Raw genomic sequence first — 15,568 nt, 5'->3', positions numbered from 1 at the left:
TTAATTTATAAAACAGGAGCGGTATTGTTATTTTAGTCATTGTGCAACATGTCATCCTCATTCTAGAGCCTTTAGTTGGTCCCGATATTTGTACAAAAATGTCTCTTAAACATTGTTCTTTGAATGCTTAATTTTATATATATTTTGCATGGAAATTAATCAATAATTCACCTTTTTGTTGCAATCTATGGAAGTGGTGCTCCCCTCCATGTGGATAATGACCGTCGCAGACATTTCCTTTTCTCTGTGAAATTAATGTAGATTTTTGAGCAGTTTACTTTAAGTCAGTCAGGCTGTTTTATGTAGAAAACTGAATACAATGCCCAATGTAGGCCTACAGCCAATTGATTGTTAGTGCCTTGATAAATACAGTCAGTGTCATGATAATTTACTTGAATCAGAAATCCCCCTCTTATCAGGTAAGAAGAGTTGGAACTGTGCAGTTATTCTTTGAAAAATCACCATTGGACTTCAAAATGTGTTGTGTGAATGACGACTATATCACAACATATATAGCCTTCATTCTTATTCTGAGGAATATCTAGCCCATATAGACGCCAACTACATTTAGCCCCTATTGACGATAGTATCTTCTGGCCGGGGGAGTTTTATTTAGAGCTCAACGCTTGCTCGAAATGTTAACACGCGTCGCTTGCGGTTTGGTTTTGGAAACATAAGGAACGTATGTTTTATATAAGCGAGAAATCATTTTATTTTAAAACACGGTTATATTACTACACGCATTTATAGGGTTAGGGTTCCCACACAGCCATATGTCCATGTTACAGCGCTTGTTTACGGAAAACAGAGCAACGACATTATCGACTATGTTCTAATCATCTGCGTCTACGAAAACCTGTGTGTAATAGGAATACACAAATGTGTTGTCACTGAAAGAATAATGTCGGCTGCAACTATTTAAACCGGTTAAAACAGTGAACATATTTTACATTTGTGAAATTATTTTGTTAGGAGGGGACTTCATATTTCTACAACAATATTGCAATTGAGAATTGATTCACGTTTAGATGGAGTATTTGGCTGCCACAGCCAATTCTCCCCTAAACAGAACATTTTATGTCCTTGGACTATAAAGAGTAACATTAGCCCTTTAATGGACTAAAGAAGCCTAAGTCATATAATAAAAAAAATACTGATATGTCAACATGACTGTACATAGCCCAGTGGTTAGAGCGTTGGACTAGTAACCGAACGGTTGCTAGATCAAATTCCCGAGCTGACAAGGTAAAAATCTGTCATTCTGCCCCTGAACAAGGCAGTTAACCCACTGTTCCTAGACTGTGATTGAAAATAAGAATTTGTTCTTAACTGACTTACCTAGTTAAATAAAATAAAGGCCTCGTTGAAACAGGGGATATGAGTTTGGGAAAGCATTTGATAGTACATTATCAGTTACAAAAAAATACTTGATTTAAATTGTATTTTTACCCAAAGTCAACCTTTAAAGTGATTGTCCAACGTTTGCAAATGTCTATGAAATATGACCTACATGAGTCAAATCGTTTTCCTGACACATTTTTTGTTAAAAAGTATTTTAAAAAGCAGCTTTTCTGTGTTTTATACGGCCTGTTTGAGGTGGAGTTTTTGGAAGTGTTTCTTCTAGAATGTATGCGGTGGCAACAAATACCACTATAGGATGAGTCAACAACATTATTTGGGTAGGAGTTAACAGAATGAACATATGAGATAGTAACTGAACAGTTACTTTAAAACTGCAACAACTTTCCACTTACACTTTTTCAATATGCCCCTCCATGTACCCAAGAGAAGAATAATAAGTAATGTGAAACTGTGTAGAAATACTGTTCATTAACGTTGCTATAGTGCGTATTGACTGACTCCATCGGTATACAGACCTTTTCATCAAGGGTCGTACACGGACAGCCACACGCACTGACGCCATGGCACAGCGCACTTTCGTCCAAGTCACCTGAGAACTGCACCGTGTCAGTCACATAAGTAGCTACAATCCGTTAAAATCTTTGAAATGGCAACATACTGATTCAGTTTTAATAGCTGTGTGAAACTTACTCGTTTGCAGGCCTCTTCCAATAGTGTACTTCTCAGAACGGACTGATATCAATTTGATTAACTGCGTGATGCAGCTGCTGCCACTGTGCTTGTCCAAGTGTGCACAGACTCACCGCTAGGTGGCTCTACTTGATTTGGGCTCCAGTCTTCCACGGTCATGTCAAGAAGGTATTCCGCCACAGATAGAACAATGAGACAGATATTTAACCGGATGTATAAATGTGAAGCATGCGCTTGGCGTTTCCACTCACTACCTTATATGGTGGTTAGAGAAGGCCCAGTGGCCAGTGGGAGAAGATGGAGAGAGATGGATTATGGACGACATTCTCTCAACAGTTTTCTGTTTCTAAAACTATAATTTATTACGAACAGAGTGGACTAAGTGTTGTAGTCTTTACCCTTCGCCAAAGGTTTAAAAAATGGCGTTGTTTAGAAGGAGTACAGTTGTGAATTGAGTTATTGCACACGCACACATTAGAGTAGGCGTTCCCTAAAGGAAATAGCCAAATACATGCTAGAACGCGGCAATAGGATCTCGCTAGCCAGGTTGCGCTTGCTCGTGCTTGGCTCTGCCCCTATGACTAATTCGGTCCCATTGAAAACGACAGGCTGTGGATAGCCAGGCTCAACAAGGGAAGATTCTGCAAATGGAAAAGCTTAATGGGAAGAAGGTTAAAAGCAATGTACCTCAAATCACATGTTATTTGCCACATGCGCCAAATACAACAGGTGAAGACCTTACAGTGAAATGCTTACCTGGTGCATATGCTATGTTGAGCGGAGTCATCAATGGGGTCACAATATCTATGTCCATAGATGATATTAAAGAAAATGTACAGATAGGATTCCTTAGTTTCAATGTTTGAGAATTTGTCCCATATGCACTGCATTGTCACTGACTTTGAGTAAAGCCTGTACAGGTCAGCTACTACAGCGACTGAAATGACTGCAACACTCAACAAAGAGCTGCAGTTAGTTTCAGAGTGGGTGGCAAGGAATAAGTTAGCCCTAAATATTTCTAAAACTAAAAGCATTGTATTTGGAACAATACACTCACTAAACCCTAAACCTCAACTAAATATTGTAATAAATCATGTGGAAATTGAGCAAGTTGAGATGACTAAACTGCTTGGAGTAACACTAGATTGTAAACTGTCATGGTCAAAACATATTGATGCAGTAGTAGCTAAGATGGGGAGAAGTCTGTCTATAATAAAGCAGTGCCACGCCTTCTTAACAACACTATCAACAAGGCAGGTCCTACAGGCCCTAGTATTGTCACACCTTGACTACTGTTCAGTCATGTGGTCAGGTGCCACAAAAAAGGACTTAGGAAAATTACAATTAGCTCAGAACAGGGCAGCACGGCTGGCCCTTGGATGTACGCAGAGAGCTAATATTAATAATATGCATGTCAGTCTCTCCTGGCTGAAAGTGGAGGAGAGATTGACTTCATCAGTACTTTTATTTATGAGAGGTATTGACATGTTGAATGCACCAAGCTGTCTGTCTAAACTACTGGCACACAGCTCGGACACCCATGCATACCCCACAAGAAATGCCACAAGAGGTCTCTTCACTGGCGAGTGTAGAGAGTATAGAGATAATGTTATCCACGTCGGCACCAATGATGTTAGGATGAAACAGTCAGAGGTCACCAAGCGCAACATAGCTTCAGCGTGTAAATCAGCCAGAAAGATGTGTCGGCATCGAGTAATTGTCTCTGGCCCCCTCCCAGTTAGGGGGAGTGATGAGCTCTACAGCAGTCTCACAACTCAATCGCTGGTTGAAAACTGTTTTCTGCCCCTCCCAAAAGATAGAATTTGTAGATAATTGGCCCTCTTTCTGGGACTCACCCACAAACAGGACCAAGCCTGGCCTGTTGAGGAGTGACGGACTCCATCCTAGCTGGAGGGGTGCTCTCATCTTATCTACGAACCTAGACAGGGCTCTAACTCCCCTAGCTCCACAATGAAATAGGGTGCAGGCCAGGCAGCAGGCTGTTAGCCAGCCTGCCAGCTTAGTGGAGTCTGCCACTAGCACAGTCAGTGTAGTCAGCTCAGCTATCCCCATTGAGACCGTGTCTGTGCCTCGACCTAGGTTGGGCAAAACTAAACATGGCGGTGTTCGCTTTAGCAATCTCACTAGAATAAAGACCTCCTCCATTCCTGCCATTATTGAAAGAGATCGTGATACCTCACATCTCAAAATAGGGCTACTTAATGTTAGATCCCTCACTTCAAAGGCAGTTATAGTCAATGAACTAATCACTGATCATAATCTTGATGTGATTGGCCTGACTGAAACATGGCTTAAGTCTGATGAATTTACTGTGTTAAATGAGGCCTCACCTCCTGGTTACACTAGTGACCATATCCCCCGTGCATCCCGCAAAGGCGGAGGTGTGGCTAACATTTATGATAGCAAAGTTCAATTTACAAAAAAACAACAACGACGTTTTTGTCTTTTGAGCTTCTAGTCATGAAATCTATGCAGCCTACTCAATCACTTTTTATAGCTACTGTTTACAGGCCTCCTGGGCCATATACAGCGTTCCTCACTGAGTTCCCTGAATTCCTATCGGACGGACATTGTAGTCACAGCAGATAATATTCTAATTTTTGGTGACTTTAATATTCACATGGAAAAGTCCACAGACCCACTCCAAAAGGCTTTCGGAGCCATCATCGACTCAGTGGGTTTTGTCCCGTGGACCTAGTTTTGTCCCGTGGAATAAATGTTGTGGATCTTTATGTTTTCCCTCATAATCCTGGACTATCGGACCACCATTTTATTACGTTTGCAATCGCAACAAATAATCTGCTCAGACCCCAACCAAGGAGCATCAAAAGTCGTGCTATAAATTCTCAGACAACCCAAAGATTCCTTGATGCCCTCCCAGACTCCCTCTGCCTACCCAAGGACATCAGAGGACAAAAATCAGTTAACCACCTAACTGAGGGACTCAATTTAACTTTGCGCAATACCCTAGATGCAGTTGCACCCCTAAAAACTGAAAGCATTTGAAAGCACAGAAAATAGCACAGAAAATAGACGAGCTTTGAAGCAAGCTTCCAGAAAATTGGAACGGAAATGGCGCCACACCAAACTGGAAGTCTTCCGACTAGCTTGGAAAGACAGTACCGTGCAGTATCGAAGAGTCCTCACTGCTGCTCGATCATCCTATTTTTCCAACTTAATTGAGGAAAATAAGAACAATCCAAAAAGTATTTTTGATACTGTCACAAAGCTAACTAAAAAGCAGCATTCCCCAAGAGAGGATGGCTTTCACTTCAGCAGTAATAAATTCAAGAACTTCTTTGAGGAGAAGATCATGATCATTAGAAAGCAAATTACGGACTCCTCTTTAAATCTGCGTATTCCTCCAAAGCTCAGTTGTCCTGAGTCTGCACAACTCTGCCAGGACCTAGGACCAAGGGAGACATTAAAGTGTTTTAGTACTATATCTCTTGACACAATGATGAAAATAATCATGGCCTCTAAACCTTCAAGCTGCATACTGGACCCTATTCCAACTAAACTACTGAAAGAGCTGCTTCCTGTGCTTGGCCCTCCTATGTTGAACATAATAAACGGCTCTCTATCCACCAGATGTGTACCAAACTCACTAAAAGTGGCAGTAATAAAACCTCTCTTGAAAAAGCCAAACCTTGACCCAGAAAATATAAAAAACAATCGGCCTATATAGAATCTTCCATTCCTCTTAAAAAATTTAGAAAAAGCTGTTGCGCAGTAACTCACTGCCTTCCTGAAGACAAACAATGTATACGAAATACTTCAGTCTGGTTTTAGACCCCATCATAGCACTGAGACTACACTTGTGAAGGTGGTAAATGACCTTTTAATGATGTCAGACCGAGGCTCTGCATCTGTACTCGTGCTCCTAGATCTTAGTGCTGCTTTTGATACCATCGATCACCACATTCTTTTGGAGAGATTGGAAACCCAAATTGGTCTACACGGACAAGTTCTGGCCTGGTTTAGATCTTATCTGTCGGAAAGATATCAGTTTGTCTCTGTGAATGGTCTGTCCTCTGACAAATCAACTGTAAATGTTGGTGTTCCTCAAGGTTCCGTTTTAGGACCACTATTGTTTTCACTATATATTTTACCTCTTGGGGATGTCATTCGAAAACATAATGTTAACTTTCACTGCTACAGCTGTACATTTCAATGAAACATGGTGAAGCCCCAAAATTGCCCTCGCTGGAAGCCTGTGTTTCAGACATATGGAAGTGGATGGCTGCAAACTTTCTACTTTTAAACTCGGACAAAACAGAGATGCTTGTTCTAGGTCCCAAGAAACAAAGAGATCTTCTGTTAAATCTGACAATTAATCTTGATGGCTGTACAGTCGTCTCAAATAAAACTGTGAAGGACCTCGGCGTTACTCTGGACCCTGATCTCTCTTTTGAAGAACATATCAAGACTGTTTCAAGGGCAGCTTTTTTCCATCTACGTAACATTGCAAAAATCACAAACTTTCTGTCCAAAAATGATGCAGAAAAATTAATCCATGCCTTTGTTACTTCTAGGTTGGACTACTGCAATGCTCTACTTTCTGGCTACCCGGATAAAGCATTAAATAAACTTCAGTTAGTGCCAAATACTGCTGCTAGAATCCTGACTAGAACCCCAAAATTTGATCATATTACTCCAGTGTTAGCCTCCCTACACTGGCTTCCTGTTAAGGCAAGGGCTTATTTCAAGGTTTTACTGCCAACCTACAAAGCATTACATGGGCTTGCTCCTACCTATCTTTCCGATTTGGTCCTGCCATACATACCTACACGCACGCTACGGTCACAAGACGCAGGCCTCCTAATTGTCCCTAGAATTTCTCAGCAAACAGCTGGAGGCAGGGCTTTCTCCTATAGAGCTCAATTTCTATGGAATAGTCTGCCTACCCATGTGAGAGATGCAGACTCGGTCTCAACCTTTAAGTCTTTACTGAAGACTCATCTCTTCAGTGGGTCCTATGATTGAGTGTAGTCTGGCCCAGGAGTGTGAAGGTGAACGGAATAGCTCTGGAGCAACGAACCGCCCTTGCGGTCTCTGCCTGGCCGGTTCCCCTCTCTCCACTGGGATTCTCTGCCTCTAACCCTATTACAGGGGCTGAGTCACTGGCTTATTGGTGTTCTTCCATGCCGTCCCTAGGTGGGGTGCGTCACTTGAGTGGGTTGAGTCACTGACGTGGTCTTCCTGTCTGGGTTGGCGCCCCCCCTTGGGTTGTGCCGTGGTGGAGATCTTTGTGGGCTATACTCGGCCTTGTCCCAGGATGGTATGTTGGTGGTTGGAGATATCCCTCCAGTGGTGTGGAGGCTGTGCTTTGGCAAAGTGGGTGGGGTTATATCCTACCACAGCCCAAGGGGGGGCACCAACCCAGACAGGAAGACCACGTCAGTGACTCAACCCACTCAAGTGACGCACCCCTCCCAGGGACGGCATGGAAGAACACCAGTAAGCCAGTGACTCAGCCCCCGTAATAGGGGTAGAGGCGCTTACATGGATGTTCCTGCAGTAGCAACTGTAGTCAGTGCTTCTACTGGTCTTGGCATGGTTTTGAGGCCTGTCCAGAAAACCTTGAACTCATGAATGTGCGGTGTCAAATGACACTTTGATAATTAATAAAGTTGACTTCATAGCTTTAATTGGTAAGGTTATCAATACGACTCCGTTGTGGAAAGCAGAAATTCCAGGATGAAGGTTATTGTGAAGATGGCAAAATAGATATTGTAGGTAACATACGTTACTGTTGAAATGGTTTCTGACATGCTGAACAATCCTAAGGGTGGATTTTTTCAGCATAATATAGATTAAGTTTAATGGGGTCGGGAGTTTTTTGGGGGAGAGGGTGTGGTAGAAGTTAGTAGGAATTTATTTGGTTTAGAATTTTCATGGTAGTATAGAATTGGGCAGATCATGATTGATCGGACATTCAAGCACAGTAGGTGACGGCATGCACTTGAAACATTTGTTTGCAGTCTGCCATGATATCATAGAAGAAGAAAAAGAAGAAAAAGAAGTGCTGTGGTCTGTCTTGGGTTAGTTATAAACACCTTTGATCCAGGCCTTACAAAAAAAGATTTGAGTTTTGAAACTGCAGTCAAAGTGCAGTAACTGCAGTGGACTATGGTATTTTGGACGCAGTTATTGCAGAATAACTCTAGTAGTTATACTGCACTCTAAAACCACTGCAGTAAAAAAAAAATGTTGGACGCAGTATTTGTCGAATACTGCAGTTATAGTACACCCTGAGTGCAATCTTTTTTCGTAATGGAGCTTTTGTCAAATTAAAGTCAGATTTGACTTTTCACAGCAGGTTAAGAGAACTTAGGGAGCAGGTTAGGATAATACATGTAGCAGGTTAAGAGAATTATGTAAATGTTTAGAAAAGGTTTAGGGTTAGCTAAAATCCCCCCAAATTCTACTTTTGACGTTCATTTGACGAAAGCTAGATCCCTTAAGATTGCAGGTGTTTGTGAAGTTCGTCGTTTGGTGCGACGCAGACAGGGTGGCGTGAATGGTGAAAAAGAAGAATCGGTCTGTTCTTTTCAGTTTTGATGTTGAGTCTTTGCCTGACAAAGTGATGGAAGGATATATAAGTTATCCCGTGCAAACTTTTGTGCCGTATACATTACGTTTTACAGGTATCAAGCTTATGGGCATGTCACAGCAGTATGTAGGAGGGAGGTTACTAGGTGTGAGAAGTGTGCAGAAGGGCATGAGACAAAGGAATGTGTAGCATTGGGGAAAGTAGTGGTATGTGTTAATTGTAGGGATGTACATTGGGGCTGGGGATAAAAAATGTCTGGTCAAGAGAGGCAGGTTGAGATTTCCAGGGTTAGAGTAGTGCACAAGTTGTCTTATGCTGAGGCAGTGAAGAAAGTTGAGGTGGTGGTGGCAGCTGCAGAGAGGTATTTGGGTGTGCGAGACTTGACGTCAGAAGAGTTACAGGGTGTGTTAAGTGGTGGTGTCCCATCCTTTCAGGCTGTTGGCCTTAGGTAGAACTAAATAGATGTAAATAGAGGAGTAGGTTGGTAGGTTTAGATGGTAGGGTATTTGTTGATTTATAAAAAAAGATTCAAGCGAAGCAGCAGGGAGTTATACTCCAGTGTAGTAGGTGGCGGTAATGCAAAATGTATTTGATGCCAACCGCCGTTAAACCTCAAAGAAGAAGAAGCTTGACTCCCTTCTAGCAATGACCGGTTTCCACTCGTCTCCCATGATGCAACGCACTGAGTGGAATTTTTCAAAACGAGTCAGCGATGGCGGAACAAGCTAGCAGGGAGGTGGTCACGGGGAACGGAGAGACAACAAATACATTCACAAATGATCACAACCTTCGATCAAAAATGTGTCTCCCAACTTCGCAAGGAAAAGGGATCAACATACACATTAAATCCGACACCATATGTAACGTCCCGAGCAGGACAAACGACTTCTCAGACGAACAACCAGCTACGGAAACGTCGGGGCGACTATCCCGGGAAACACCGACAACAACAAGCAGATGTAACACATCAAACAGCTTCAAATCAGATGAGATTAAATCCAAAGATATCGTAGTAACCACGGACGATAAGGAAAACGACATCCTCTCCTGTGTCTCTGATGTTGGTCGGTCTCTCTTCTATTCCTATTCACTTGGGCATGATGTTCACGTGTTGCTATTCGTAGGTAGCTACAGTACTTGTAGCTAAGATATCTCTCGTGTGCATGATAATATCATTCGTCAGTCAGCCAGGTCATACGCATGATATGTCAGGTGATCAATTCTTTGAAACATAGCTATAGAAATTGTTTGTATTGTAAAATAAGCTTATTGAACCAACAACACTTATGACAGCCTAGTCTCTCTGACTGGTTGCATGCCACCATGGTGCCTAGCCTCTCATTAGTCTTGGAAACCCAGAACCTATCTCCTAAAAAGTTATTTCACAGTAATCTGCTCAAATGATTCCTATCAGATGATTCTATTGTGTTCTATCCACAGATCCGTCATCCACAGATAGTACCTGTCAGGTTGTCACCGAGACCAGCACAGACACAGCCACCACTCTCCCCCCTCTGACCCCCTCCAAGCAGGCTGAGGCTGACGATGCAGAGACGCTACGGAGGGCCAGGGAGGAGGGCTGTGTGGAGGTAGTGTTCCCAGGCTTGGTCACACAGGAGGGCTGCTGCCGCTTCGTCAGTGAGATACTGAAGTGTATCCTTTACCAAAGACAACAGCTGCCCATGACCTATGACCAGCTGGTTTACTCTCAGAAGAGACAGCAAGCTGCCATGCAGGTGAGTGCTGGGCAGTGAGGCTTCCAACGTTCTCGACCATGTTTCTCTCACTACTTATTTAACATCAATGACTGTTTTCCCAATTTGTCTTTCTTTAATTCCTTGTTTCATCTCTTCTCACCACTTTCTCAAAATGAATTGGAGAAGGTCGGAAGGGATGAACCTTGGGAACCTCCTCCAATACAGATTTATTCCAATCGAATAAATACTGTCTGCTATAATAGCCCTACTCCTAGCAGTGTTGTCTAGTATCTATGAGTTGCTGTTTGACCCCAGGCCCTCTCTCTTCCTCTTTCCCCCGGAATGAGGAGGCGGTGGGCTGGAGGCCCGGTCAGTCCACTGCAGAAGGCCTGGACTGGAGGAGGTGCCAGCGTACCCTCCAAGACCTTGAGCAGGTGCTACAACAACTGGAAGTGCTCTTCTCCCTCTCCCTGGTCCCCCGCGTGCTCCTCCTGGTCGGCGGCTCCCTCCTCCTTCCCAAGGAGCAATACGAAGTCAACATGGAGGATGTGATACTAGCCGCCGGCGACCGGAGCCTACGCGTCTCCTCGTGTTTGCGCCAAGTCTTCCGCACGCTCTTCGTGGCCGACCTGTTGTCTGACGCTAAACCTGTCCGGCTCACAGCCACGACGGTCATGGTTCTGGCCCATAGGGACTGTGGTGTGGGGTGGTTCCGGCCCAAGCTGGATTTCAAGGTCCCCACACGGGTGAGGAGCCAGGTTATTTCTCTGTCTTGTGACCCCAGTAGTGTCTCTGGGTCTGGGACGTCTGAGGGAGGAGGGCAGACTGCCTGGCAGGATTATGTGTGGTTTCAGGCCCCCTTGGCTATCAAAGGCTTCAGCAAGTGACATACAAGGGACAAGGAAGGTACTCTGACCCACAGCCATAGTATGAGATGAGACAAGGTCCTGTATTCAGAGTCTGAAAGTAAGAGTACTGATCTAGGATCAGGTCCCCCATGTCTATATAATCCTACTCGTACTGATCTGAAGGCAAAACTGGGCCCGTCTTTATGAAGTGTCTCCGAGTAGGAGTGCTGATCTAGGTTCAGTTTGATCTTTTTGATCACAATGACTAACATTATATGGACTGAGGGCACCTGGTCCTAGATCAGCACTCAGAGACCATTTGTGAATATGGACCTGTGTAAACGCAGCAAAAGTGTTGACTGAGCGGATTTACACATTTGCCATACCTCTCTCTCTCTCTCAGGGACCCCTGTCTCTCTGGCTGCGTTTACACAGGCAGTCCAGTTCTGATCTTGTTTTCACTAATTGGTCTTTTGACCAATCAGATCAGCTCTGAAAAAGATCTCATGTGAAATTAAAAAAATATCAAAATTGTGCTGCCTGTGTAAACACAGCGTATGTAATCCTGAGCCTAGTCCAGGGACTGTGTTTTTATTACCAGTCATATGAAAAACTGTCGGGATCTGTACAGAATGATTTTTAATTAATTATGTTGTCTTTTAGCTATGTATTTACTTTTAGCTTGGCTATGTGCTGTAATGAAAACAGTATTGGTGCTGTTACTGTGTATAATATAGCCTACTAAAAAATGTTATGCACAGTATGCCTACTTTTCATCTGGTTGAGACGCAACACTGGCTGTACCTGTACTGTACATTGACGTGTCTTGGTTTTCAATAGCTTAAAAATGGAGGTCTGAAACAATATTTTGTAAATATACAGTGCTGTATGTCCGTTTTAGCATGATCACTAAATGATTTCAGGTTCATTTGAATTGTACACATCTGCAACTAAAAGATGAATTGTAGTATACATTCCAGGACTAGACTTAAGCTGTGTCCGGGTTATTCTGGGAAACCAGCCCCACCAATATTAGACACTACAAAAGACTTAACCAACCAGACATTACAGGGCTGTCACAATAGTCACGATTACAGCAGTAGTGCATTATTGCAACAAGGACAAGAGAAGGAAAGAGCTGAAACATCTATGATTATATGTTGCTTTCACAGTTCTTGTTCAATATGGAAGACATTTGTAACCTGAATGTATTAGTGCTGGTCAATTATGTTTTGACTGATAGTACACATTATCAAATGACTAAGCTTTATGCATATTACATTGATCTTAAATTATAATAGCATTGTTTGACAGAGTATTTCAAATATTGACTTGATAAGACAGTTTGTGATTTTGAGCTTTGATAACAGTATAAAATGGTTTTAGAGAAACTTGACCTATTAGAAATTAGTTGTGCACCTCTGTGATAACACGAAGTCCCTGAAGTTCTGTTGGTTCTCTTCCTGGCACTTGGCTGGAGAGTGCAGTGTACGTACCTGGGTTGTGTTCATTACATACCAAACCCATGTCCCACCCCTTCTCCTGACGGTCCCAAACGCTTCCTACCTCTCTTCCTTGGCCCTAACCCTTCATTTCTGCAGGTCTTTATTATGTCAGCAAATATGGTGTGAGCTTCACCACTGCACTTCTTATACCTATCCAGAATCTACAGAACTGCAAACATTGAGGGGTTTGTGCCAAGTGGTAGGTAGCAATTTGGGACTGGCTGTTGCATCAGCCCTACAACTTCTCCACCTTCCTAACAAACTGCAGCAGGTCGTCGGCCAAGAGCCGTGCCTCTTCGAAGGCAGCGAAGTGGCTTCCTCGGGGGAAGTAGGAGTAGATGTTCCTGAACCTGGCCCACGGCTGGGGCACATGCATTATCTCATTAAGGAACGTCGCTAAGCCTGTAGGCACATACTGTACACCCTCTTCCTGAGGACACGAGAGAGAACAAACACTGCAACACAATTACATTTTATTCACAGCAGACACTCATTTAGCAGGCGCTCTTTCCCAGGGTGAATTAGAATCAGTCCATTCAACTAAAGTAGGTCAAACAACCACTTAGAGACCCTCATTATTGGGAGCCTGCAATCATAAAGCAAGTATGATTAGGGCTCTGTAATTCAGTTGGTCATGGGTTCAAGTCCTGCAAGGATCACATACAACTACAAATGTACAGTAAGTTACTTATGGCATATTAAGTGGCATTACTGTTTTCATTAAACAGGTATTAAATGACAGGCCCTGTAGAGAGAAAGCCAACAGCCTCATGTCATAGTGGAGCACTGTGCTGCAACACAAACACTCACTCGTTATCCAGTCTGTTCTCAATGTTGGTCTTGAGGTTCTCTTTGTAGAGACGATGGAGCCGGTGGTCCAGTAGATCATAGTGTTGGTCAGCAGGTAGTCCAGGGTGAACTTCCTAAAGACGGGAAAAAGAAAGGACCAATCAGCAGCTCCGACAACAGGAAGAATGCTGTGTCTGCATCTGAAATGATACTCCATTGTCTATATAGTGCTCTACTTTTGATCTGTGTCAAATGTAGTGCACTAGAATGGATTAGGGTGCCATTTGGGATGCAGACAATAACCAGCAGCTGGTAGAACTGGCCATCAAAAGGGGGTGGATTTCTCCTCTAGCCCCGTCTTCCAAGTCCCGGTCACACTTTATTTGGATATTCCATCTGTATACAGTTGAAGTCGGAAGTTTACATACACTTAGGTTGGAGTCATTAAAACTTGTTTTTCAACCACTCCACAAATGTCTTGTTAACAAACTATAGTTTTGGCAAGTCGGTTAGGACATTACGTTATGCATGACAAGTTATTTTTCCAACAATTGTTGACAGACAATTGTTTCACTTATAATTAATTCACTGTATCACAATTCCAGTGGGTCAGAAGTTTAAATACACTGAGTTGACTATGCCTTTAAACAGCTTGGAAAATTCCATATGTCATTGCATTAGAAGCATCTGATAGGCTAATTGACATAATTTCAGTCAATTGGAGGTGTACCTGTGGATGTATTTCAAGGCCTACCTTCAAACTCATTGCCTCTTTGCTTGACATCATGGGAAAATCTAAATAATTCAGCCAAAAATTGTAGACCATCACAGTCTGGTTCATCCTTGAGAGCAATTTCCAAATGCCTGAAGGTACCACGTTCATCTGTACAAACAATAGTACACAAGTATAAACACCATGGGACCACGTAACCGTCATACCGCTCAGGAAGGAGACACGTTCTGTCTCCTAGAGATGAACATACTTTGGTGCGTGAAGTACAAATCAATCCCAGAACAACAGCAAAGAACCTCGTGAAGATGCTGGAGGAAACAGGTACAAAAGTATCTATATCCACAGTAAAACGAGTCCTATATCGACATAACCTGAAAGGCCACTCAGCAAGGAAGAAGCCACTGCTCCATTATAAAAGCCAGACTACGGTTTGCAACTACACATGGGGACAAAGATCGTACTTTTTGGAGAAATGTCCTCTGGTCTGATGAAACAAAAATAGAACTGTTTGGCTGTAATGACCATCGTTATGTTTGGAGGAAAAAGGGGGAGGCTTGCAAGCCGAATAACACCATCTCAACCGTGAAGCACGGGGGTGGGAGCATCATGTTGTGGGGGTGCTTTGCTGCAGGAGGGACTTGTGCACATAACAAAATAGATGGCATCATGGGAATGGACAATTATGTGAATATGTTGAAGCAACATCTCAATACATCAGTCAGGACGTTAAAGCTTGGTCGCAAATGGGTCTTCCAAATGGACAATGACCCCAAGCATACTTCCAAAGTTGTGGCAAAATGGCTTAAGGACAACAAAGTCAAGGTATTGGAGTGGCCATCACAAAGCCATGACCTCAATCCTATAGAAAATCTGTGGGCAGAACTGAAAAAGCGTGTGCGAGCTAGGAGGCCTACAAACCTGGCTCAGTTACACCAGCACTGTCAGGAGGAATGGGCCAAAATTCACCCAACTTATTGTGGAAGGCTACCTGAAATGTTTGACCCAAGTTAAAAAATGTAAAGGCAATGCTACCAAATACTAATTGAGTGTATGTAAACTTCTGACCCACTGGGAATGTGATGAAAGAAATAAAAGCTGAAATAAATCACTCTCTATTATTATTTCACATTCTGAAAATAAAGTGGTTGTCTTAACTGACCAAAGACAGGGAATTTTAACTAGGATTAAATGTCAGGAATTGTGAAAAACAGAGTTTAAATGTATTTGGCTAAGGTGTATGTAAACTTCTGACTTCAACTATATGTTCTATCAACAAACTATACTGCACAAAAATATAGACTCAACATGCAACAATTTCAAAGATTTGACTGAGTTATAATTCATATAAGGAAATCAGTCAATTGTAA

General features: G+C 42.8%; 2 protein-coding genes across 7 annotated transcripts in view; one reads left to right on the top strand and one right to left on the bottom strand.

Annotated features, from left to right (window-relative positions):
- The window catches only part of LOC106611567 (uncharacterized), a 74,722-nt gene extending 72,010 nt beyond the window's left edge, over positions 1–2,712 (bottom strand). The window contains exons 1-3 of one of the 3 annotated variants that reach the window (XM_045723609.1): positions 2,053–2,712; positions 1,878–1,958; positions 172–244 (exon numbers count right to left, since the gene is read on the bottom strand). In XM_045723609.1, the coding sequence (XP_045579565.1) occupies positions 172–244; positions 1,878–1,924 (120 nt within the window). In that variant the 5' untranslated portion in view covers positions 1,925–1,958; positions 2,053–2,712. Of the gene's footprint in view, positions 1–171; positions 245–1,877; positions 2,030–2,052 lie in introns of those variants that run through there. The other 2 variants (XM_045723612.1, XM_045723611.1) reach the window with 2 other exon arrangements.
- Positions 2,713–9,265: 6,553 nt separating this feature from the next.
- Positions 9,266–12,570, top strand: mad2l1bp (MAD2L1 binding protein). 4 transcript variants are annotated; one of them, XM_014211924.2, is made up of 3 exons: positions 9,266–9,753; positions 10,070–10,365; positions 10,674–12,570. In XM_014211924.2, exons 1-3 carry the CDS (start codon positions 9,342–9,344, stop codon positions 11,211–11,213), a joined length of 1,248 nt encoding a protein of 415 aa, XP_014067399.2. In that variant the 5' UTR covers positions 9,266–9,341; the 3' UTR covers positions 11,214–12,570. The 4 variants fall into 4 exon arrangements, with proteins under 4 accessions (XP_014067399.2, XP_014067408.2, XP_014067411.2 ...); XM_014211933.2 differs by having other exon boundaries at positions 9,276–9,753; positions 10,677–12,570; XM_014211936.2 differs by having other exon boundaries at positions 9,279–9,693.
- The last annotated feature ends 2,998 nt before the right edge of the window (positions 12,571–15,568 follow it).

The sequence above is a fragment of the Salmo salar genome, chromosome ssa01 (assembly GCF_905237065.1).
Source record: "Salmo salar chromosome ssa01, Ssal_v3.1, whole genome shotgun sequence".
Lineage (NCBI taxonomy): Eukaryota > Metazoa > Chordata > Actinopteri > Salmoniformes > Salmonidae > Salmo > Salmo salar.
The sequence above is the reverse complement of the archived record's forward strand: the minus strand, read 5'-3'. Positions and strand labels throughout refer to the sequence as shown.